Below are 23,975 nucleotides of genomic sequence, written 5' to 3'. Positions count from 1 at the left end.
GGGGTGGCAATCGCTGATCGACACTGCAATTTTATCATTGACTGAGTGTCTGAAGGGTTTTTGGCGAAACTCCCAAAGTCCCAACTGGCAGACCCTCAACTGAGGTTGTTTATCACTTCAAGTTCCCACTTCCTCGCTTCAGCCCATCCGAGTAGTGATTCGATAAGACCGGGCAGAGGGTGCGGAAATTCCTATCAATGGCTGGAATGACCCAAAGGGGTTGAAATGACGCTATCATCCACTAGTCAGTCCTTGCGACGGACTGACGCGATCGATAGCTTTGCAGAGACACTGTCATTCGCTCTCCTTTTCTCGTCTTCTTCTGGTTTGTTAAGATCGAACATCGAACATGCTTCCCACTTCAGTCCTGTCACGGTGCTATCTGTGTACTAGCTGGGCAGTTTCCTCCAAGTATCCGCCAGTCAAATTTCGAGTCTGCCTTGAATCTTGTATTTCTGATCCAAGCAGGCCGGCCATCTGCCTGTTACCCTTTGTCCTTCCTTCCTCTGTCAAGACTCAGTGGATCCGTGGTTCAGCTCTGGTGTTTTTTTTGTTTTTTTGTTTTTTTTTCCCCTGTTACGAACTTACTTACCCTTCCGAACTTGCGCGTTCCTGGCTCGAAACCCGGATTCAACCCACTTTTTTATGGTCTCCATTACATTGGTCAATCGCTGAAGAAACAGCAGGAATTGAACCAACTGAGAGATAAAACCCTAACCATTCAGTAGTCTGTTCGAGATGTGATGAATTCATCTCAATGTCTTGTCCTGTCCCCTAAAGATCTGCTCTAAAAAAAAAGAGTCCCCCTCTCTTTCAGTCCCCCTCCATCGGTTCCCTCCACCCTCTTCCTCTCTCTCTCCCTCTCTCTCTTTCTGGTATTCATTTAATTCTCCGATCTCTCTTTCTTGACAAACTCCAAAGTCACACATCCATCTATTCATACACTTATAGAACCATATATCTTGGATTGTCGAGAGATACCCTTTCCTTCGGCCCACTTCTTTGTATTGTCCTTGATCAAGTTATTGCAGGGACAGTACAGGACAGCAACCCTCAAAACGAGGCAAGATGGCGATTCTAGACAAAGAAAGTCGGTCCCGCGGCCTGCGAGTGCCTTCCTTTGCCAAAAAAGGCTTCAAGCAAAAGTCTTCTGAATCTCTGCCTACGAAGGAATCCGCGCCCGTCCTGCTACCTCCGGCAGCTCCTGCTGTGACCCCCCCACGATCCGAAGTCACTCCGGCACCTCCGCCGTTCCGATCGCAAGAGCCTGACGAACTCCCTTCTCCTCCCACTGTACAACCCTCTGCTGGCCCGAGGTCTTTGACTGACGGCCGCAGTCAGCGCCCGCCTTACAGCCCGCCGGATGGCCCTCTTCCTGAACCTCCGGTGTTTCGGGCTTACCGGCCGCCTATCCCGCCGCAACCAACCCCGCCGTCCAGCGAAGAAGACCTAGAACCGGAATCTAATCGCCCCAGTGCGGTAGATTCACTGGACCATTTCATCCCTGAGCCCGAACCTGAATCCGAGGCGCCTGTCGATTCTCTCTCCAGTGAAGATGATAGGGGCCCGTGGACGCCTCCCGACTACGAGCCGGTGGCTGTGCCTCTGAATAAACTCCATTACGCTTGTTACCAAGACCACCGGTCAATGCCTCCAGCTAACAATGCCTGGTATGCGCTGCCCTGCATGACGTGCCAGAAGTTTGACCACGAAGTGCGACACCGGTGTGTTTTCTGCTGTCTGCGCATATGCGGAGGATGCTATCAGGCCTTGCAGAAATGCCCTAACCGGTCGTTGGCGCAATTGATGAGGTCGCTCCCTTCTTCTCAATGATGATTCCAATGACGTTCGTAATACTGCTTCTCTCACTGTATACGGTCAGACAAGAGTATGGTCGAACCAAAAGGCTGTTGCTTCTCTCGAACATTCTCTTCCTGCTTTATATACCTCGATTTTTTTTTCCCATTCTCTGTTCATTTATACTTCCGCATGAAACAAGATTCCCCTCGAGTTGCGACTATTTGTTGCGTGTGGTTTGGACGAATCTAGCTCTAGTGATGGCGATTAGGGCTTTTCTTTCCGGTATTTCGTTTGTTGACTTTTACACTGGACATGACGGGCCAATTTGAAATCGGCGGGTGCAACCCCAAGATATAATTATAATGCTTAACTATCAAGTACAGGAATAGCAGATGATATATTGCGTTACGTATAGCACATCCATGTGGCATCAATCGTGATCCTCTTCTGTCACCCCTGGACATCCTTCCATCTCAGCACTCTCGTATCGATACTTACACCAGAAACAGTAGTGATGTTGATCACGTAGATACCGTACCAATTGGGACAGCTGTTCGCTCGGGCCTAACGCATTAAACTCATCTAGCTCGGGATCATCTTCTTCGATTTCTTGCTCGAGAACCATTGATGGCTCTCGTTGCCCCCCAATAGCTTCTTCGTCATCTCGATCCAGTGTCGGATCGTTGTGTCCTGGTAAGCGCGGATTGGGAAAAAACCCAGAAGAGAGTGATGTTTGCAGCATATGACGCAGCTGAAGATTGCGTTCTTTCTCCTCGCGTTCACGGACTAGCCCGCGGTAAAGGATGTTAATTTGAGACGTTGGCTTGGCCTTCTGCGACTTGCTTGTCACAGGTTCGCCAGCCGTATCATCCGGGGTTGAACCTTCCCTTTCCCCACCTGTCTTTTGCGTTTCGGAAGAATCTCCTTTCACTGCGCTGGATGGCGGCTTTTCGTCCGTCTCAGCCTCGGCATCCAAACGCTCAGCAACCTTCTGCGCAGCATGCACCTGCGCCTCCGCTCGGCGCATCTCCCGCTCAAGCCGGACACGGTCGCGATAATCGCCCTCATCCTCTTTCACTTTCTTGGCAACATGCTCGGCTTCCTCGAGGAACTTGCGCTTCCGCTCGCTATCCAGCCCAATTCCACCCTTATCCTCTTTGATTACCAAATTGAGAGGCTCGGATCGGAGTCGAGCATTGGGTTCGTCCGGCTGCGTTCCCTGAGATGATTCAGGCTTTCCTAGGGCCTGTCCAGGTTTGAAGCCCAATTTGGCCATCATCTGGAAGCCCTTGTTGGAAGGGTTCAGCGCACTGGTGGCAAGAGCTGCATCGCGACGTGCTGCTTCGTCCGCAGCGCGTTCGGCTTTTGAAGGGACTCTGGCACGCGCTTCAGCCTGATTCAAGAACGGTTAGTTAGCGTTCGATCTGGACGAATCTTCAAATCTAACCTGATACTTACTTCTCGTTGTTGTCGGCGCTTCTTTTGGGAAAAGGTTTCCTTCTGCCGTGGTTCCTCAATAACCATGGACATGTAATCGTCTTCCTCCTCGTCTGCCTCAGGCATTGCGCGTGCGGAGGGGTTGGGTTATCGGCCGGAGAGTGACAGGAACGACAGGGAAGACCGGGATCCAGAAGTAGACGCCGTGAAATCAAGGAAAAGGGTTCAATCACAAATTGCGCCTCACTTGACTAGAGAAACGCTAGCCACGTCAGACGGAGTAACAAGCTCAGAGTCAGAGCAGCCAAGCAGGGAAGATCGACTGCGGGGAAGTAGATGAGCTGATGCGGAGATGCGGATTTTCCCTCTCCGGTTTGGGAGTATTCCTTGCTCGCTCTACCAACTAGTTAATCCACCACCAGTTGGCGTACACCTCACCCGTCCATCCATCCATCCATCCATTGACATTATTCGCAACTTACGGCTCGGGGTGTACATACACCCCTCTTTGCTGGCACTCTTCAATTGGTCCTCACAATTCCGGATCATATCGTTGTCTGCGTCAATCATTGCCGAGAAACTCAGGATGACGGCTCACATCCATCATGTGATGATGCAAGGAGAGCCCTTTCTGGATTGAAGGGCGGATCCATCGCATTCCTCGAAGCATGCCTTCAGGGGTCTCGACTCTGGTTGATATGCCATTCAAAAGGGATGCTCTGCTCGCACAGCATGAAAGCACGGCGTAAACACACCGCGGTTCTGCAGCAAGCCATTCGCGGCTGTTGCTTGACATCATCGTCATTATCATGAGACTGATTTTCCAAACACTGGTCATCTGCCTCATCATTCATGTGGAATGCTTCCAAAATGTGACGGTTAACCTTGGCTATTCGCAATATCGAGGACAGGCCCTCTCCAATGGCATTGTGCAATGGTTGGGAATTCGCTATGCTGCCCCTCCTGTAGGGTCCTTGCGATTTGCTGCGCCTCAAGATCCAGAAACGGCGGAAGGAGTTCAGACTGCCTTTCAGGTATTGTTGGGGACCCCCTTTAAGACTGTAGCACACAGTCCTTGTCTTGAACCGACGCTGAGATGTCAGAGTTAGCATGGTCCCTTGTGTATACCCACCGATCAGTACCCCATCCCAACTGGGACATCTGAAGACTGTCTGTTCCTTGATGTGTACGCTCCGAATCGGGCAAGGAATGCATCAAAGCTGCCGGTCTTTGTGTTTATCCAAGGCGGAGGCTTTAATGCAGACTCGAATGCCAACTTCAACGGGACTGGGCTGATTCAGGCGTCCGAGACTGGTATCGTGGTGGTTAACTTCAACTACCGAGTCGGTCCTTACGGGTTCCTCTCGGGGTCTGAGGTCCTGAAAGGTGGAAGTTCGAACAACGGGCTCAAAGATCAGATTAAAGTCTTGCAGTGGGTTCAGACGCATATAACAAAAGTAAGCCAAAGCTTGCCCAAATGAGTGCGACTTTGCACTGACCTACTACGCCCAAGTTTGGCGGTGATCCTGAACATGTGGTCATTGGAGGGGACAGTGCAGGAGCAGCCTCAATTACTCTTCTCCTCTCGGCCTACGCTGGGGAGGATCGAGGTCTTTTCCATGCCGCTGCTGCGGAATCGCAAAGCTTTGCCACCATGCTGACTGCAACCGAAGCTCAATTTGCGTATAACAACCTCGTGATTCGCACTGGCTGTGCAAGCGAAGACGACACTCTATCGTGTTTGCGCAAATTGGACGCAGGAACCTTCCAGCGGCAAAACATCGGCACCCCCCTTCCTGACGCACAGAAGCCGCCCCTCTACTTCTATGCGCCTACCATTGATGGCGACCTAGTCCCTGACTATACATACCGGTTATTCTCCCTAGGGAAATTTATCAAGGTCCCTGTTATATTTGGCGATGTGACCAATGAAGGCACAACATTTGTCCCGAAGAGTATATCCAGTGTGGGCGAGGCCGACACATTCATCCAGAGTCAATTCCCAGCAATCCAACTAGACCAGCTCGCCATAGTCAATCACTTGTACCTCGATGAGAACCAGACTATGTTGTTTCCTGATGCTGGTGTATATTGGCGGCCGACCAGCAACGCATATGGCGAACTCCGCTACAATTGTCCCGGTATCGCCATGTCAACGGCGTTCTCAGAAGCCGGGGTGAAAAGCTGGAATTATCACTATGCAGTCCAAGACCCGAGCTCTGAATCCACCGGGGAAGGGGTTTACCATGTCGTAGAACTGAATGCCATCTGGGGTCCGCAGTATGTGACTGGAACACCACCCGCGTCCTACTTCACCTCAAATGCGCCTATCATCCCCGTCATGCAGGGGTACTGGACTAGCTTCATCAAGGCCTTCGATCCGAATCCCTATCGCTATCCTGGTAGTCCAGAATGGGAGACCTGGAGTGGTAATGGCAACAGCGACCGTCGGCTCTTCATTAGGACGGGAGACACCAAGATGGAGAAGGTGCCGCTAGATCAGAAGGCGAGATGCGACTACCTAATCAGTATTGGAATTGCCTTGCAACAGTGAGTCCTTCTCGACACTCATGCAACGTCGGTTCTTTGGACGAGTTTACTTTGTTTTCTCTACGCATGTACATATCTGCATCCCTCCTGATCTTGAATCGTGGGCCAACATACGTATAGCCGTGGTCTACTAGAGCACAGAATGCCAATCCAATCCATGGAATTGTGAAAGATGGTAAGTTTTTTCTATCTGCCCTAACACCGTCGACAAAATACTGTAGTAGATATAAAGAAAAGGTAGATATGTACATAGATGTGCCAGAGCATACTACAAGATGTTGGGTGGGACGCGAAGGCGAAACTCCCGAAGCAGTCCACCCATCTACGCACCCAAGACCGGCTTGCAAGAGACACATCGAGGTCAAAACCAGCGAAGGGGAAAGATGCATCTATGTCATGGAGTCGGGGAGAAGAGGCGCCAAGATCGTCGTGATCACCGCTTGCCCTGTCGCATCCTCTTGACTCTCTCATAAGCATTCGCCTCCCTGCCCTCCTCATTCTGCACCTCGGCCACGAGGCGCTTGTACTTGCGTTCGTACTCCGCATCGCGCTCCTTCTTCTCGCGCAGCTTCTCGCGCGCAATGAAGTTGGCGTCCTTGCGGAGCTCGCGCATGGCACCCTTGCGCTCGCGCTTGTACTCCGCCTTGAGACGGTTGGCCTCAGCGCGCTCGCGGTCGGGATCATAGTGCTTGTCGGGATTGAAGGATTCCTCGAACTTGGGAATCGCGGTCTTGATAGCGAGGGGCCGGTGGTTATGGAGGAGGAGGGGCCGACGGGCGTGGCGGGCTTGGGAGAGTTGCGCGGTGATCTTGTCGAGGGTCGACTTGAAGGAATCGAGCACGGAGGAGGATATGAGGTTCTTGCTGGCTTTACCCTTGCCCTTGGTGGTGATGTCGAGAGCTTGGAAAAGGCAGGAGAGGACTTTCTCTACGGGGGAAAAAATCTCGGTATAGGCGGACTTGCCAGACCAAGTATCAGAGGCGGAGGAAAGAAGGTTGACAAAAGTATTGATGATGGAGAGCTTGAGTTGGTCCTCGTCTTCAGGCGCATCCGCCACGTCCCAGAATCGAAGTCTGCGGGAAGAGATGGGCTTGGAAGAAAGGTTCAGTCGGAGAGACGTAGATGGACTCCGAGAGGGAAAGAATCCCATGGCGGATGCGTCGGTCTGCTCCTCCGGATTGAGGTGGTAGAGGACGTTCAGTGAGTAGTTGATGAATTCTGGCATGTAGCGCTTTGAGATGGCCTGGTATTGCAGGCAGAGACTGGCTGCGTAGGCGCCCGTTGCGAAGTCGTTAAGGTTGTTGACAGAACCCTGGCCCAAGTACCTGGCAATGCAGAGATGGGCGGGCGTCGCGATGGCATGGAAGTGGTCAGAAGTTGGGAACGTCGTCGCAATGCCGGTCAGGATGACCAGGTCGCCGGGGCGAAGGTTTAGAGGGCGGTCAGTCGCAATTTGGCGCAAATGGGCTCTGTATGCCTGACAAACGCTTTCAGGGTGGCTCTTGGCCATAGAGTGGATGTGACGAAGGATGTTCTCCACGATCGAGAAAGGAGGGTGGTCCGATAGTTCAGTCATATATGCGACGTGTTGGACGAGAATGCCGGCAAAGCGGCTAAGCTTGGTCTTGTTGTCGCTGTGAAGACGGGGGTGATGCAGGGCTCGAATCCTTTGAATCACGGTCGGGAGATCCTGCATTGGAACATCTTTGATGATCTCTAGGAATTCTTCGTGGCTACCGGGGCATGGATATGTGAATGCCAGACCATCGCTGACCTCTTTAGCGCCGTCTGCCGCTGCTGTGGCATCTCCATCGTTGAGTCCAGGAATCGAGAATCCGTTGATAAGCTCATCATCTTGCTCATCTTCATCCTCCTCTTCCTCCGAACCTACACCGGATTCCATGTCCTCATCCTCATCGAAAGACAGACTCACATCTGACCTCGTCTCCACAAGATCGTCATCGATAATGAAATCATCTTCGTCTTCGACCCCAAGTTCAGGACGAGTGACCGCCTCGGTAGGCTGTTGCAAGCCGAAAGCCTTTGCGTCGTCGAAGACTGACTCATCGTTTGATCCCTCGCCGTCCTCGTCCTCACCTTCCTCCTCCTCCGCCACCTCGGCTTCGGATTCACTTGACTCCTCGCCACGCATACGTCGAAGCCGCTCTTCTTCAAGAGTCTTCAGGCGCTGAGCCTCCTCCTCTGCCTTTTCCTCAGCAGTCTTGGTACGATCCGTGGGTGCGGACCGCTTGTCGAAGGTTAACTGCTTTAAGCGCTGATCGTACTCCTTTTCGGCATCATCGGGATTTTTCCCTTGCAATATAGCGGCCCGCTCGGGATTCATTGCCGCTAGATCATCCTTGGGGGGCTCTGGCTTGGGTGGTGGCTTGACGCCCCTCAGCATGTCAAACAGATCGGGAAGTCCCTTGTCGAGCTCTTCTCTGAGATCATCGTCATCCTCTTTGGCCTTCTGCCGCTCGAGCTTGTAGAACTTCGACTTGGCGATAACCTCCTTCATGACCTCGTTCTTCGACTTTTTTCGCTCGGGCAGTTCTTCTCCCTCTTCGTCGTCGTAAATCATGCCCGCCAAATCAGCATCATCATCCTCATCCTCTAACATCCGCTTCCTCTTCCTGGGCAGCTCCTCATCATCGTTGTCCTCCTCCGCCCCAATATCACCCTCCTGGAAATCATCTAGGTTGACACCCTCTCCGAAGGACAGGGTTTCTCCCATGTGAGTGAGCTGAAACTCCTCGTCATCGTCCTCAAGGTTGAACATAGATTCCTTCCTCAGTTTCTTCTGGCTTTGTCTGGCGAACCGCTCGGCCGCTCTCTCCTCCGGCGTCATCGTCGGGTCGTCCTCACCAAAACGACGATCGAGAATACCGCCAACTTTGTTTCGCCGGTTCATCTCCTGAAGAAGGGTTTGACGCCTCTAGATAAAATGGAAACAGACGACAATTAGCGACAATCTCGAAGTTCTGCAAATATTGGGCTGGAACTACCTTCTCTTCACCGTAGGACTTGGTCACACCAGGTCTGGCCTGACCGGCGTTCTTCTTAGGCACATCGCGGGTAGTTACATCGAACTTCGGCCGCGAAGTCGTCTTGATCTCGAAGGGATTGAATCGATCGCGGATGGCCTGCAGGGCGTTGTTGCGCTGAATGCGGTTCTGCGCAGCAACGCCGGACTTTGCATTCTGCTGCTTTTGCTTCTTGGACTGCTGGGGGCCCAGCAGTCCTCCATCTCGAAGAGAGGCCTTAAGCTGCTTCAACTGCGACGGCGGCATCGTTGGGGCGTGCAGGGAGTTGTCGACGTCCGCTCACTTGTGCTCGGAGGTGGAACTCCGCCGAAATTTTTGGGCCAAACCGGCGCGATTGGGATCCGCCCCGGGGAAAAAAAGATACCTCACCGCCCCATCTTGGCACTTGTTCTGCCGGCACTATTACTTTCCCCGCTTTCCAATGCCCTTCCGACGCGCCGCAGCTCTACCGTCTTCAACTCCACCATAGCGCCGAATTGAGGTATAGTAAAATGGCGGACCGTATGGGTGATAATTTGTTATGGCTGTGCTTAGGTGAGCTAGTGCGCCTCAAAGACGATATCTGGTCGCTGAGACATTCTAGGTGTCTCACTCTTCTTCGCCGTTCGCGGGATCGTCACAGATCTCCGCCAAGTGCGCGAGTTGACGGAGATTAAGCATATTGAGGAAAGGGATGATAGGATGATTACTGAGGGCACCGAAGAAGGTATGCGCCAGCGCATATGTGTTTTGTCATATTGGGAGCTAAATAGAGAACAGCACTCAATCTAGACACTTTACAAAAGCTTTCCGAGAGCACTAGCCATGATCTCCGAGCAGCGTACGATGATGCACCCCTCCCCGCATAACTATCCACATCGACTAAAGAGTCATTCCAGCGCACTGCGTATCATCGCAGAACGATCAACAAAAGGCGAGACCCGGGATCTGCTGCTGCAAGACTTGGTGAGCAGAGACAAAACACAACGCAACAAGGCGCTGAATGCATTGTACTTTCTTGTTTCTAACCGGGCTCGTATGGCATCTGTCCGTCCATCAGAAACCAAATTCCTGCTAACTCGCAGTATCAGTCTCTCGCACCTCCGTCTGCTCCCGGCTGCAGGACCTCCCTGCCTATACCGCGCTAATCAACTGTCTTTGCAATTTCCTGGACGAACATACAGAGGAGACATCGACGACCGTCTCACCGATTCTCCCAAAGACCAGGCCTTTGGGCGAGAAGAAAGCGCTGAATATACTCAATATGGTCCTACAAGAAAATGTGCCTGCTGCGCTAGAGGCTGGTATCGTCAGTCGTTGGCTGGCCAAGTACCCCTTTCCGTGCGCCACTGGAGAGCGGCCACGACGTCAAGATGTCGTGATTCTTATGAAAACGTGGTGGTCGGATGATGCGGTGATGAGTGCGATTTTTGGTACTTTGTCTTCACACGTGGACGGCGCGAAACAACTACGCAAGTTTGGCCTCATGGGTAGTATGCTGGAGGAAAATGATCATGATGACTATGACAGCGATGTATGGATGGTCGATGGTGAAGATACCGCCGGGTCTTGGCGAGTATCCGGCCCACGGATCCAGCAGAGAACCGCCGAGGAACAAGCTGTCAGAAGACGCAGGCGAGAGGCGATGGTATTGAGCGAAGGGGGCCGTGCTTTGGGTAATGAGGATATTATACAGGTACCTATGACCGAGTGATCGACTGTAGACAACAACACTCTGGGGCAAAGAGTGGTGACGGACAAGGACAATGCTGCATGTTTATTATATTTATGATACCCTTTGAACTTCGAGATATGTTGCAATGCAATTTTTGGTATGACGTCTCACAGACCCATCCACGCGGTTTTAGAAACATGATCAACCTTCTTCCGGCTGCTTTTCATCATTCCAAGGGCCTTCAAGTCCGATAAGGCCCTATAGAACAGAGCCATCGCTGTCCGTTCATCACAACCATTCCCCTGCTCGCTTTCAAACACCGCATAGAACGCTTGCCATAGGTCATGGACGTTCACTAGCGAGCCAGACTCTAGATACAGTTGATATAAAATAGCCGCTGCCGGCTGGTGCGCTGAGACTTTGACCGTCGAACTTTCAGGTGATGAGATGAGGTAGTCGAAAGGACTCGAGAGTGCCCGCTCAACAGCAAAACGCGGTCGCGGAGAGAAGACTTCCTTCAGGGGATTCCTCATATCAAGGAGGAAGATTTCATGCAAGACCAAGTCATTAGGCCTTACCAAAGTCTCCTCGAGACATGCTTCCAAGAGGGCATGGAAGCGATCGATGATTTTCGTAAATTCTGCGTTCTCTTTGGGCAATTTGACCTTGGCCTTGCTGAGTTTCACCCGCTGTTGAACAACCGTTGTCGCCACGACTGAATGTTGTTTATCATACCCACTTTTGAGTGGTTCAGTTCCTTGATAGACCTGGAGCAGAGCCCCAAAGTCTGCTTGAATTTGCGCAAAATCAGAGCTAGCGGTAAGTGTATCCGGCAACATCATTGCAAAGAGCTTCATCTGGTCGGAATCGAGCGTCTTGATTGCTCGAAGAACATCCTCATATGATGCAGAGGTTTGCAGCTCCCCAGCAAGTGCCCGGATTGATAGATCAGAGATACTGGTTTTCTTTACGATGTTGAACTTCTTCAACGCTCGTTGCACCATATCCACGCATTTGAATATGTCGCGCATTTTCTGCTGACCCGATTTTACCCACTGGGCGCTTTGCTCGAGAAGGAAGGCATCATCTTTCAATAACTTGCGAACTTGTTCAGCGCAGCCTTCTTCCAATGTATCTTCGCAGTACCTTAAATTGTTTTAGACCTGGCAGCCCGAAACTAGAGGCGAGACACTTACCTTCGGAAAGATGGAAGATTTCTGAGAGCCTCGCATACTTTGTCGTGTTGTATTGTGGTAGCAGCATCATCCGCAAGGAGCACGCTTAATGGGTTGGCGAAGAAATGTGACATATAGGCATACTGAGAGACTTAGCCTAGGCCACCGAACATGGTGCCTGTGCGCAAAAAACTTACCTTAACTGTTCGACTGAAAGCTTCTGGTGTCTGAAAGGAGTCGCTTGGCTTCTCAAATAGTACGCCGGTGATGTTACGACCTAGCCAAAATTTTCCATCCTGTTCTGCTTGTATCCTCCCATATATGCGATCCACGCAGTTGCTTGCTTCGTGAATCTCGAAATACCGTCCTCGCAACAGGGCAACCGTGGACCGAGGTAGTCTCCCTTCAAAAAGTTCCACGGACGTCGAGATACCGAATATAAGTGTCAATGGAATTCGATCGAGCCACGAGCTGATAACCGTGAGTTATAAATCTTATAACCACCGTAATTTGATACGAAATAGCTCACCTCAAAAGCGACAAGAGGTCCGCCAGAATACCAGGGTCAAATGCTTCACTGTCACGAAATGCTAGAACCAGCTTCTTGACCTCCTTTCTTTTGACATAGTCTGCCAACAAGTCAAGGTCATAACCAAGCACTCTTGGACCCTATGGTCACCATTAGCGCTCATTGTCGGCTGGAGGATAAACTCGCTATACCTCTCGGTCAGTGACAAAACTCTGATAACCCTCATTTCCCTCCGTATTTGTGATACCGAAGCGGATGATGTTCTTCAGAGTTGTCTTAAGGTTCGGTGCATCACCAGATTCCAATGCAATAACCCCGCCTTCTCCAGTTGTTGTCAGTTGACCGTTTAGTCTAGAAAGCAGTCGGCCGAGGGACGAGACATTGGAGCCAACCGTGACTAGCGCCGCAGGTATACAGCCGTCGTAACTGTCTTTGATTAGGGACTGGCTTCCTTCGGTGGTACCGCGATCTTACGTTTGGGGTGAGGTCGACCTGACGAAGGACAGGACATTGGTGAGGACCTCGGAGTCGACATCATCCAGAATGCCCTAAGTCACATCGTTATTACTCCCTCGGTCAAAACACAGCATTTGCTCGCGTACCTTGATTTTTGCTTCCTGGGCAGCCCAAAATTTTTGGTATGTGCGATATCGCAGTTCAATGGACTTTGCAACTTCATCGCCGTTCAAGAGAGATACAAAAGGACGGAAATTCGCAGCCTTCGGTAGATTCGTTCGTGCAACTTTGCGCCGTTTCGTCGGTCGTTCTCCCGAGGATTTGATCTTATCTGCTGGTCGATAAATGTAAACACCCTTCCAACCTTGATTGTCAGCGACGGACTGGGGAGTCCAGGAAGGACAAGCGCTGCGACGGGAGAGGTATGTTCTGTACCTGACTTTGGGAGCCATCTTTCGAGGCGCCCCCGGCGTCCAATTCTAGCAGATCCGCATCCATCGCGGGCTGCCCGGGAGTATCTTCCAGCTAGATTGCACAGGATAGCACCCGTAGGATACAAGGGACAGTCGCGAAAAGAGAGAGGGAGAGGGAGGAGAGGGCGAGACCGATTGAAAGAGGGTGGAATCGAGCTCACATTTGCGCTAAACCAGATCAAGTAAGTATTGGTTTTCCGCCGCGGAGCTGATGATCTTCCTCCGCGCTTTTCATTCCGCCACTGCTCACTAACTTCCCTGTTGCTCCTTTTCCTTCCCCTCCCCCTCCCACCCTGCCTCCGTCTTTTCGCAATCTCACATATACACACTTGCACTCCACACACACTCTCTCACACGCACTTTGCGTTGAGCCTTCTCCGAACCGCACACTATTTGTCCGATGCGCTAAAACGGTCGAACTCTATGCTCCGCCAGGCCGTCCGAGGAGCTCGGTGGTACCAACATGTGGCCCGCAGAGGGCCGGGGGCCTTTCACCCGGTAGCACCACGTTACCTTCACTATGGCGGGCCCAATGACAAAATCAACTTCTTCGAAAAAGCAACACCGGGAAGCAAGCATATCAGGAAGGTCGACCCCGAGGCCGATGACCGCGCCGAACGAGAAGAGGTGGAGGCCGAGTTGGCCAAGTTAGATAAAGAGTTGGAAATCCTGAAGGAGGGCCCGTTCGGTCCCAATAGCCGGTTTATTCGCGAGCTGCCGGAGAAGGAGCGAGCGATTGCGCTCGAAGTTATCCGAAAACACGAGGCGGAGAAGGGCCCTTCCAAACCCCAACCTTGGTTCGATGAAGTCTTTGATGAGGGGCTTGACGACATGCTGAAGGAAGAGTTTCAGGGTATGGCTGAGGAGGAAGAAAATTGGTACTCAAACTCTGATGGCAAGGGATCCCGCAAAGAGGTCGTTCGGAAGTCTTACGAGATCATACCCGATGAAACAGAACATCGCCCTTACATTGAAAAATTCAACCAGACTTTGAAATCCGTCGCGAAAGGAACGCGGGATGAGCGAGGAATACAGGAAGTATGGAAGTGGTATCGTCGCTGCAAACGCATTGTCCCTGGCTTCTTGAAATCGATACCGGAAGAAGCCTGGACGCTATTGTGGGATTCGCAAGCGCACCAAAGTCTACCGGGGTCCCAGGTCGCGACGCACATCCAGACCCTTGCTGAAGATGCCATTTCAGTTGGCTTTCCTCTTTCGACACGACGAATCATCTCGTTTATCGAAGCACTTCATGTCACGGGGAAGACAGGAGATGCCCTGGAACAGTGGGAAGCCCACCAGACTGGGCTTTGCCAGACGAAAGAAGACCTGGAAGCGTATTGGACCTTGGGGGTACAGCTGTTCTCGGCGGAAGGCAATCCTCAGCGAGCGCAGGATATTGCCCTAGCATTCCTCGCAAATGATTCATCCCGTCAGCCTCGGATCCTCATTCCCATCATAACAGCATGGGCTGAAAAGCCGGGGAAAGAGGCAGAGGCCAAGGCGTGGGCGTTGTATCTCCAGCTCAAAGCCTTCCGCGATCACCAAATGACGATGAACGACTACGACTCCGTCAGCATCGGTCTGCTTAAAGCTGGCAGGCTGGGCCTGGCCATAGCCGTGTTCAAAGACATGATGGTGACCGGGCGTGATCCGGCGAACGACTCAACCGCACTCTACAAGGCGGCCCTTGGCCTGGCTGGCAGTCTTCAAGCGTCGAGCGTCTCGGAGGAAGAGGTGAACAGGGTGTCATTATCGACCTTGACTCTTCTGCCCCGACAATTCCAGAATCGTTTTTTCTACGCCAGTTGGATGAAGAAGCTTATAGGCATGGGTGAGGTGGACTCTGCAGCACTCGTAGTCGAGCTGATGTACGAAAGAGGCATCCATCCGGATCCCAAACATCTCAACGGTCTTGTTGCTGCTTGGCTGCGGGACGGGGATGCCGCGTCACGGGAAAAAGCCGAATGCCTAGGATGGGCGATGGTTCAGCGACGAATTGACTCGGCTTGGGCCCGAATTAATGCAGGAGGGGAAGCACCCAAGGTCGATATCGATCAGGACATGGACAGCACTCGCATACCGAAGTTCATGCAGCGCCCCATGCCCAGTGCTACTATTGAGACCTTTTCGATCCTTCTTCTTCACTACACTCGACGGAGCGATGAAGACATGGTCAAATACCTGATCAAATGCCTAGGCGATGCGCGCCTTCAGCCCAATTCGTACTTCATGAACCACCTTCTCTACGCGGAGCTTCGGAAACAAGACATACAGGCCCTGTGGCAGAAATATCAATCGTTGTGCACCGTGACACGACCGGACCTCGAGACTTTCGCCTGCTTATGGGATTGCGGCAAGCTCCAGTACGACCGTAGCCGGACCGCCTTTGTGGCCGGCTTCCCCAGCGCTCGCGTTCTCTTCTCGGAATTGGTACGGTGGTTCGCTCAGCTCCCGGCCCGCGGTCAGTCACTCGCACGGGAAGGATTCTCCAAGGAGTTATACGACCAGATCATCCGTTGCTTCTGCCTATCCAAGGACCTCCCGGGCACGCTCGTCGCTCTCCACGCGATGCGCGCCACATTCGGTTTTGCCCCCGACGCAACCACCGCCCGGATCATCGTTCTTCAGGTAGCCCGCATGGCCGGTGTCCCGGCCGACACACCCAAACGTCGTCTCCGCCGCCTTTCCAGCACTCCCAGAAGCAAGGAGAGCGTCGCGCATGTGCAGACGCTGGTGCAGCTCCTTAATAACCGGAAGACGGCCGCGCTCGAGGCCCGGGGTCAAACGTTGCAGGGGCTCGAACCGGCCGAGCAAGAGCAGTACCAGCTGGAGATCATGGTTGAGCTGCTGCGCGCGGTAATGAACCGAATCTCCAACAACCCGAGTCTCGTCGAATCCCAAATCAGGTCGGTGGCGGACGAGATGGCAGTATCCGGGATTGATCTGGGGTCGGCAATGGAGGGCGATAGCCAACTGTTGTGAAGTTGTTGTCCGAAAAGCGTGTTTACCCGCGATATTTGGCGCCTACCTTGGAATATGGCTTGCAGCGTTAGTATAGATGGCGTTTTAGGGCAGGTTCTCATCGGTCTCGTTTCGTGTGTATATAAAGTGGTTATAGTATGATGTAAAACGGATGAACATTTCCTCTCTTGAGGCTGGTGTATCATGTTGTAACAAAGGAATCTTTTCTTCCCACTCAATGGGAAATACAGCGCTACCAACGGACTTCGAGCAGAAGTGAAACCGGGACATAACCTTGTTCAAGAACAGCATTGGATAACATCGCACCGGGAGAAAAAAAAGTCGAAAAGATCACACTGAAAGCTGCCCAATCCCATACAGACATATTGAACCTCGTCTACTTCTTTCCTTGCTCATCCGCCTCGACCAACACCCCATCATCATCACTGCTTCCCGCCACGGAAGGCGGCGCGCCGGAGGACGATTCGGGGGTCTTGATCGCCGGCGTGGAAGAATTCGGCGTGGCGGCACCACTCGTAGCGGTCGGGGTCGTGGGGGTAGCAGCAGCGGGAGCGGCGGGGGCAGAGGACTCGGATTGTTTCCTCGAAGGCGGCGCATTCGCCGCCTCGGCATCCAGCTCTTTCATAAACTCCTCCTGAGTGTTCGCCCTCTTCTTCTCCCACCACTTGCGCTCCTCCTCAAGCTTCGCCTGCTCCTTCTCCATGCGTTCCCGGTAGAGATCGTTGTTCAGCATCTCGTTGGCCGACTGAAAGATCGTCTGACCCCAGCCAGGAACGTACGCATTCGCCTAGATCCGAACGTGTCAACCCACTCAACTCTCTACTCATATCCTCTATCACCCCCCCCCCCCCCCCCCCCCCCCAAAAAAGGAAAACCAATTCAAGACAAAACGAAAGGGAGAGGGAAGGAAACCCAAAAAAAAGAGAAAAGAAAAGAAGAACAAACCTCAGCAACAACATCCCGCACCTCCTCCTCCATCTCCTTTTCCGCGCGTGTGAACCGTTGCCAGAGATCATCCCCCACACTGCCGCGCTGCAGCAACATGGCCAGGGCCTGCTTCTGCGACCTCAATTGCATGACGCGCTTGATGTCCTCGATCGCGCGGCGCAGCAATGCCGCCTTCAGTACCGACTCCGGCACCGCGGGGCCCTTCTTCTCCTTGCTGCTGTCCTTCGGAGGGTCGAGGTGGAGCAGGTTAAAATAGATGTCGCGTTGCACGTGGGCGGGGAACCATGGCTCCAGGGAGAATGCCTTGGCTGTTGGCGGGTTGGCAGTCAGTGAAGATCCGCGCGTGCGTATAGGAGAGCTCTGGGTGCGGTAGAATGTCTAAGAAGGGGGGGGGGGGGGGGTTTGTGGTGGGTTGGAGGGCTAGGGAAGAGATGGATGATGCATCATGAACGTCAATACGTACTGGCTTTGCGCTTGCGGTAGAGAGAGGAGAATGTCGCGAGAGAGCCGAGTAGAACGCCCAAGTAGGCAAACGGCACCGCGAGGGAGATCCAATCCACCATCTTGAAGAGTATGTGGTGTGTAAGCGTGGTAAACAATTGGAAAGAGTTGGTGTGGTTTTGAAGCCACGCGGAAGCAGAAGGCGGAACGGATCAATGAGTACATTAAAGGCCAGGCTGGTGTCTTGGCCGTGTCACATGTCTGGACCCTTTATCGATAAGCAAGGGTTGATTCACCACAACATTTCTATCTACATACTCAAAATTAATGCCACTGAGTACGACAGCACGAATACCTTCCAGAGATATTACAGCTGCACTACTGCCTAAAGAGTCTGATCGGGCTACCCAAATAAACGAAGCCTGCACCGCCCGGTATAATGGAATCAATCAATGCGAGAACCCATAACCAAGCCAGGTATGATTCAGCCATGCAAAGGAAACAGAAGCTTGTAACCCACTGAAATGCTGACGGCGTCATCTGCCATACAGCCTATTACATAAAACCATTGTCACTTCAAAGAGGTATCCCTAGAACCAAACCGCGCATGAGACGAAACTAAATGAGAAGAAACGAGAAATAAATCCACTTGAAAGTGTAGCCAGCCGGTCCTGAGAATAGGGCCTACGAGTGATACGCAGACTCGCCCAAGAGTTCTTTCGTCTTCTGGCTGATAGGCCCAATCTCTTGCATAGCCAACATGTCTTCCAGAACGTCGTTGAACGTGTCGCGAATGCCAGCAGCTACTATGCTGCGATTCCATTCGCTGCGGGATTGCCAGAGATAGTCCATCAGATTCGTGTTAATCTGCTCCAACTGCTCCACGCTGCAGCCGCTCGTTCGCTGCGTAAGCTGATTGTGCAAACTCTGAACGTACTCCTGATCCAAAATCAACTTAGGTGAAAGGTCTTCATTATTCAGCAAAGATTGCAGGTTTGCCGGCACATGAGCGGAGTGCTTGCCAGCAGTCTCGAACAGGGGGACTGGAGGCTGGGCGCGTTGCTGAGATGCCCCTCCGTTGTCAATATGTACCAAATCAGCATACCCACCCTGGAGGCGTGGTGAAGGCTGGCTGCTGTCTCCTTGCTGTGTGTCCGGCAGGTGTTCTTCCTGGGACACACGATCGGGGTACTGTGTAAGATCCGGGAACTCATGTCTGATTCCGTGAGCAGTCACAGGACTATGCAAGTGGTTTTGCGGGACCGACGATTGCTCCGATGACTTTTTGTCGGACGTTGTCTGCGTGGTAGACGCCTCATTGGTGTAATCATGGGGTTGAGATCCAGGTGCTAAGGGGGTAACAGGCCCTTTTTGAGAAAAGCTAGAGATGCCGGATTCACGTCGGACCTGCTGTGAAGGTGCCGTATGGGAATATGCTGGCTTTGGCTGTGCAGAGGGCCCGAATGAACTGGTTTGTGTGTCGCGCCCTGTCGACTGATCCGAGGTTGTCATGTATGTATCCCCATCGCCATCAGCCTGATAGTCGTGGGAGCCGTTGCTTGTGACTGCTTGCGTGCTGAGGTCGTTCAGATCCGAGCCACCACCGTGGTGAAAGCCGTTTGTGAAGCTCACTGTCGATGGTCGTGTAGGCGTTACCGGCCTTCCTGTGTCTTTGGGCCCGAGGTCAGGGAACGATTCTCCGAGAACAACGGGACCACTTGATGGACCAGAGTCGGTATTTCCGTGTGGAACCAAGTTAGCGGTCAGCCGTCCCACAAAGCCCCCTTCGTCTTCCTCTGCTGCTTTTCGAGCCCTTTCCAGCGCAATCTTTTCTCTCTCTAACTCCCGCACATAGACACCCTCGCACTCGGCAACAAGGGCCGGTTCGGCCTGCTCGATGGTAGCGATGTCAACCTCGACATTGGACAAGAGCTCATTGGCCCTGAGCAGCCTTTCTTGTTCACCTAACTGCCGCGCGTCCTTTGCCAACCGTTTGATATCTGCCAAAAAGTCCTTTGGTCGTTTGTAGTACCCGTTGGAAAGCCGTTTCTCGATAGTCACGATCTCCAGGTTGTAGAAGAATTTGCCCGATACTGTTTCACGTAGTCCGGGAACGCCGTGCTTGTCGAAAGCCTTCTCGAACGGTCGGAAGGTGGTCCGTTGTTCGATTGGCAGATCACTGGTAACGATACTCGGATTTTCTTCCTCCCAGAGGTACCGGATCTGAGACTCGTCGATCACGCCCGTTCTGAACCTTTTGTACTTCTTGATTTGATCCATGATAGGCTGAATCCGGATCTTCAGGAGATTGAGGGTCTGGTAGTCCTTCTTCTTCTGGGCCTTAAGCTGCTCCTTGCTTGGCGGGGTGGCAGCCTTGGGCGGCGGTGGAGGCGCGATCTCCAACGTTTCAAGCTCCCGGCGCTTGCGGTTTTCGGGATCGGGGAAGTGGGCTGGAGACGTCTTGATGTAGTCGATTACCTTGGTAAAATACTCATAACGTGCATCATTGCCCGGCGCCTTGAGGTCAAAGAAATTCTTTTTGGAGTACCCGAACAGGTTTCTCATCAGTCCATTGTCCAATTCCTCGCTATTCGACTCCTGAACGCCCAATAGCAACACCGGGTCTGTGGGAGGAACCGATCGAAGTAGCCCCAAGAAAGTGGCAATTACAGCCTGCCCAACAGTTTCAGACCAAGTGTGGATGTTGGGAATATAGATCACGCTGGGCTTATGTCTCTTCACTTCAGCAAAAAGCTGTATGATGGCGGCCTCAGGAGATCGAGTGGAATCGCTCAGAAGGGTTGGAAGGTCAAATGCCTGAACATGCAGACCTTCGAAGTGGTGCAAAAGGGCACCCGCCAGATACTGCTGGCCCATACCCAGCGGGCCGCGGAGTAACAGTCTAGGCCGGAAGACTCGCGACCTGTCGAACTCTTGCTGCATTTGTTCGCGCTGGAAGCCACCCCCAGCGGGCTCCTCAAATTGTGCCTCTTCCAACGCAGTGAGCCGCTTTCTCTGCGGTAGGATCTCAGACACCAGGCTCTCGATGTCAGCAAGCGGTGCACGCAGTAAAGGTTCAACCGACTTGGGCAATGGCGATGCGCCGGAGGAGGTTGATCGCTCCGACGAGGGAACCATCTTCTTGATTGCTAACATGAAATCCTTCGGTGTGACATCGATAGTTTTCGGGTCGATGACAAGTTTCTGATTAGACTTGTAGATTTGGGGATACCGTCTCTGCACCGCATTCAAGGCAGCTTCCGTGCAAAGAGCTCGTAAATCAGCTCCTCCATAGCCCTTGGTAATCTCTGCAAGCTCATCCTTGATATAATCTGGAAGCGGCGGTTCCCAGCCTTTTGTGTGAATATCCAGAATAGAACGTCGCCCGTCTTTGTTGGGCAGAGGGAAGTAAAATTCGCGATCGAATCGACCGGGTCGACGAAGCGCAGGGTCAATTGAGTCCGGTCGATTTGTAGCTCCGATGACAATCACTTGACCACGACCGTCCATCCCATCCATCAACGCCAACAGGGTGGAGACAATTGAGGCATGGATTTGTTCCTGTTTGCTTGACCGAACAGGTGCCAGACCTAGGTAAGAGGTCGGTTAACTCATGAAGCTACACGGTTGCATCGGGATTAAGAGCAATCTGACTTACCATCAATCTCATCGAAGAAGATAATACTGGGTTGTGTCTTGCGAGCCTCCTCAAAGAGAAGCCGAAGCTGACGTTCTGCTTCACCCACCCATTTACTCAAGGCATCGGCTCCCTTTCTCATGTAGAAAGTGACCTTGCGACCATTCGAGCTGACACTGTTAGCGAGAGCTCTTGCCAGAAGGGTTTTTCCTGTGCCGGGAGGTCCATGGAAAAGGACACCACGAGGGGGCACGATGTGGAAACGCTGAAATATCTCCGGGTACAGCAGTGGCAGAGAGACCATCTCTTTCAACTGATCGATGTGTCCTTGTAAACCTCCCACACTATCGAAGTTGACGTTCACATCTACCCCCAGTGGATCCGCATCGGCCAACGCCTGTTTATCTTTGACTTTTCCGAGATTCGCAGGGGTGCCCGAGAGGCCCTGCGCGGCGTCATTGCCATGAGTTTGACCGACAAGACCCGCTCCGGGTAGTCCAGGTGCCGAAAACGACCCACTGACCCCAGTCTTAGGATGCTGCATAACTTCATCATCACTGCTATCGCTGTCCACACCCCCCGTCGCAGCGGGTGCTCCCGGAGGACCCAAGATCGCAGATGGCCCGCCACCTCCAAAAGGCCCGTAAGTGGGAAACAGAGTACGCTGCCAACTGCCGCCACCACCCCCACGGCCCCGACGCGAAGGCGATTCATTAATTTCGTTCTCGGCTTCTTCGATGGGCAGGATAAGATCCGGGCGAATGATACGGTAGTCGACATCTTTCCGACTGCGTCGAGGTTTCTCGTAGACAATCTCAGGTTGTACTCGACGGCGAGACCGACTTCCTCGCAGGTCTTCCAATTCTTCGGCTAGCTCCTCGGCAATATCAGCTCCTGCCTCCGACTGGCCACGTGATCGAGACGCCCTTTTGCGCAAACCAGGGCGACGACCAGTAGTGCTGTAGTCATCATCATCATCATCACGAGCTTGGCTGGCTTTGCGCGGAGATGCGTTCGACTTGCCGGAGTGAGAAACCTCGTCATCGTCGTTTGAATCTTCTTCGGGTTCGAAGTCACTTTCCTCTTCCCGACGCTTGCGTTGGAAGTTGTTGGGTTTCTTGCGACTAGATCGACGTGGTTCCTCCTCTTGGACTTCCTGAGGCTGGTCGGCTTCATCTTCCGCTGGCTGGCCCCGAATTGGCCTCAATCTCCTTCTGGTGATTGGCCCTTCCTCATCGTCTTCGTCGTTCCCATCCTCCTCAACGCCAGCCTTCGCATCGCCATTCTCGGATTCAGGAACAAAACCTTCATCCTCACCTTCCCCATCGTCCTCATTCTGGGTGGGATTTGGTACAGCTCCCTCAAAACTGACTTGAACATCGCTCTCCAAGATCTCAAGCTGCGAGCCTTTGATTTCGGTGGTCGTCTCGTCAATGACCTCCTCTTCCTCCTGCTTCGTTTGGAATTCGCCTTCCTCTTCCTCGTCTAGCACAGGTATGCGTTTCGATGCCCTGGAACCCCGTCGAAGCCGGCTTTCCATCTCCGGACTCTGAGTTCCTCGCTCGACAGTCTCCATGTGACGACCGGAGTTCGTAAGGGCATAGATATCCTCCGACGGATCTCGCGTACGTCTCGTCACCCGGCGAGTGCCTTGAAAATTGTCCAGTGGCGCCTGCGCTTGTCGTTTGAGTGCGTTCCCGACCTTCAGCTTGACAACAGTACTTTTGCGCTTCTTCGGGGATGTTTGTACGTCAACTTCATCGTCTTCTGGGGTGTCATCTTCGATACTGCTGGTATCGCCTTCGTTATAGACCGGTCGGTTAGTGGCGGCTCGTCTAGCAACTAGGCCTCTGGCATTCCGTTGGGCATTTTCGTCATCCTCTTCCTCCGATTCTTCGAAGGAAACCTCGTCCTCACTGAAGATATCGTCGTCATCTGAGATGATGTCATCGTCCGAACCGCGACGGGCTCGTTTCTTTGCGGGCTTGGATTTCTTCTTCGACTTTGACCGGGAGACGGAGCGTCGAGCCGACCGTACCGGATGATCACTGTAGTCGTCATCATCCGAGTCTGACTTGTTGGCCATCTCCTCGATGGAGCGTTTGGCACGAGGCATGGTGATGTGTTCGATGGTGTTTCTTGTTGGAGGCGTTGGGGTGTCAGTGCGCCCGATGCTCCAGTAACAATGCGGAAAGGTAGTGAATTGGTCGCGTGAGAAGTAACACTCACTCGGCACAAAACGGCTGTTGGAAGCGTTTCAGTAAAGCCAATTGATCCAATGGATTGTGCAGCGGACAATAACACCAAACAAACACCTCAGATTCAATGAGAGGGGAAAGACTGCGGGCTCATGGAACAGCACCAACAAGCAATTGTCCTTGCGCTCACCAAGCAGCAAGCATTGACTATTGGCGGCTACCAAGTTGAAGGGAAATCGGTAAAGCCCCGTTTTGCGCCCGCGAGAACCGAGGCAGGTCGTATATATAACGCGCGGTGCAAAGGTGACAGCAACGCGCGAAGTGAACCGGTCCCGCAAGAGAAAAAAGAATGGAGCAAGAAGTGATGCGAGACACCAGAAAGGTCAAAACGCGTCGCATGCAGTCGCTAGGCGGAGTTGGGAGAGGTTGAGAGAACCCAGAGGTCGATGGACAGGGAAAGAAGACAGAATCAAATGAATGGAAGAAACTGAGACGAAAAGATCCCCTCCGCAAGTTGAGACCTTTCTGTGAAAAGAGGAAACAAGGCAAGTTACTCCGTACCAGGAACGATACCGATCGACAGCATGACGAGAAAGAACAGAAGGAGGGAAGGAAATCAATGAGGAGTGCCGGTTGAAGTGACCGGGG

The 23,975-nt window shown here is 52.7% G+C and overlaps 10 protein-coding genes across 10 annotated transcripts; 5 read left to right on the top strand and 5 right to left on the bottom strand.

Annotated features, from left to right (window-relative positions):
• Positions 1 to 252: 252 nt before the first annotated feature.
• BO66DRAFT_73574 (uncharacterized protein) lies at positions 253 to 889 on the top strand. Its single transcript, XM_025653545.1, has one exon. It carries the CDS (start codon positions 350 to 352, stop codon positions 707 to 709), a length of 360 nt encoding a protein of 119 aa, XP_025504681.1. The 5' UTR covers positions 253 to 349; the 3' UTR covers positions 710 to 889.
• BO66DRAFT_73587 (uncharacterized protein) lies at positions 889 to 2,031 on the top strand. The gene has a single exon (XM_025653546.1). It carries the CDS (start codon positions 1,069 to 1,071, stop codon positions 1,831 to 1,833), a length of 765 nt encoding a protein of 254 aa, XP_025504680.1. The 5' UTR covers positions 889 to 1,068; the 3' UTR covers positions 1,834 to 2,031.
• Positions 2,032 to 3,637, bottom strand: BO66DRAFT_73594 (putative G-patch domain protein). The gene is made up of 2 exons (XM_025653547.1): positions 3,259 to 3,637; positions 2,032 to 3,193 (listed from the first exon to the last, which is right to left on the bottom strand). Exons 1-2 carry the CDS (start codon positions 3,361 to 3,363, stop codon positions 2,231 to 2,233), a joined length of 1,068 nt encoding a protein of 355 aa, XP_025504679.1. The 5' UTR covers positions 3,364 to 3,637; the 3' UTR covers positions 2,032 to 2,230.
• A 325-nt stretch (positions 3,638 to 3,962) lies between these two features.
• BO66DRAFT_73604 (putative triacylglycerol lipase) lies at positions 3,963 to 6,006 on the top strand. The gene is made up of 3 exons (XM_025653548.1): positions 3,963 to 4,271; positions 4,347 to 4,694; positions 4,751 to 6,006. Exons 1-3 carry the CDS (start codon positions 4,047 to 4,049, stop codon positions 5,789 to 5,791), a joined length of 1,614 nt encoding a protein of 537 aa, XP_025504678.1. The 5' UTR covers positions 3,963 to 4,046; the 3' UTR covers positions 5,792 to 6,006.
• On the bottom strand, positions 5,953 to 9,112 carry BO66DRAFT_470867 (snoRNA-binding rRNA-processing protein NOP14). The gene is made up of 2 exons (XM_025652822.1): positions 8,793 to 9,112; positions 5,953 to 8,722 (listed from the first exon to the last, which is right to left on the bottom strand). The coding sequence occupies exons 1-2, from the start codon at positions 9,075 to 9,077 to the stop codon at positions 6,221 to 6,223; spliced, it is 2,787 nt and encodes a 928-aa protein (XP_025504677.1). The 5' UTR covers positions 9,078 to 9,112; the 3' UTR covers positions 5,953 to 6,220.
• Positions 9,113 to 9,289: 177 nt separating this feature from the next.
• On the top strand, positions 9,290 to 10,518 carry BO66DRAFT_348244 (uncharacterized protein; the record flags this gene model as incomplete). The annotated part of the gene is made up of 5 exons (XM_025644644.1): positions 9,290 to 9,365; positions 9,415 to 9,537; positions 9,591 to 9,651; positions 9,710 to 9,846; positions 9,902 to 10,518. Coding segments are annotated over exons 1-5 (981 nt in total), but the record flags the coding sequence as incomplete, so codon positions are not given.
• Positions 10,519 to 10,583: 65 nt separating this feature from the next.
• Positions 10,584 to 13,197, bottom strand: BO66DRAFT_470865 (putative origin recognition complex subunit 3). Its single transcript, XM_025652821.1, has 8 exons — positions 13,081 to 13,197; positions 12,792 to 13,001; positions 12,664 to 12,737; positions 12,381 to 12,615; positions 12,190 to 12,329; positions 11,858 to 12,131; positions 11,682 to 11,803; positions 10,584 to 11,631 (listed from the first exon to the last, which is right to left on the bottom strand). Exons 1-8 carry the CDS (start codon positions 13,141 to 13,143, stop codon positions 10,653 to 10,655), a joined length of 2,097 nt encoding a protein of 698 aa, XP_025504675.1. The 5' UTR covers positions 13,144 to 13,197; the 3' UTR covers positions 10,584 to 10,652.
• A 174-nt stretch (positions 13,198 to 13,371) lies between these two features.
• BO66DRAFT_73521 (pentatricopeptide repeat protein) lies at positions 13,372 to 16,291 on the top strand. The gene has a single exon (XM_025653544.1). It carries the CDS (start codon positions 13,542 to 13,544, stop codon positions 16,101 to 16,103), a length of 2,562 nt encoding a protein of 853 aa, XP_025504674.1. The 5' UTR covers positions 13,372 to 13,541; the 3' UTR covers positions 16,104 to 16,291.
• BO66DRAFT_372724 (Sec63 complex subunit SEC66) lies at positions 16,197 to 17,669 on the bottom strand. Its single transcript, XM_025645510.1, has 3 exons — positions 17,515 to 17,669; positions 17,049 to 17,359; positions 16,197 to 16,890 (listed from the first exon to the last, which is right to left on the bottom strand). The coding sequence occupies exons 1-3, from the start codon at positions 17,612 to 17,614 to the stop codon at positions 16,480 to 16,482; spliced, it is 822 nt and encodes a 273-aa protein (XP_025504673.1). The 5' UTR covers positions 17,615 to 17,669; the 3' UTR covers positions 16,197 to 16,479.
• A 399-nt stretch (positions 17,670 to 18,068) lies between these two features.
• Positions 18,069 to 23,362, bottom strand: BO66DRAFT_73504 (chromatin segregase YTA7). Its single transcript, XM_025653543.1, has 2 exons — positions 21,151 to 23,362; positions 18,069 to 21,082 (listed from the first exon to the last, which is right to left on the bottom strand). The coding sequence occupies exons 1-2, from the start codon at positions 23,243 to 23,245 to the stop codon at positions 18,177 to 18,179; spliced, it is 5,001 nt and encodes a 1,666-aa protein (XP_025504672.1). The 5' UTR covers positions 23,246 to 23,362; the 3' UTR covers positions 18,069 to 18,176.
• Between the last annotated feature and the right edge of the window lie 613 nt (positions 23,363 to 23,975).

Source organism: Aspergillus aculeatinus (genome assembly GCF_003184765.1).
Source record: "Aspergillus aculeatinus CBS 121060 unplaced genomic scaffold BO66scaffold_20, whole genome shotgun sequence".
NCBI classification, from domain to species: Eukaryota; Fungi; Ascomycota; class Eurotiomycetes; order Eurotiales; family Aspergillaceae; genus Aspergillus; species Aspergillus aculeatinus.
This window is presented reverse-complemented; position numbering and strand designations above follow the sequence as displayed.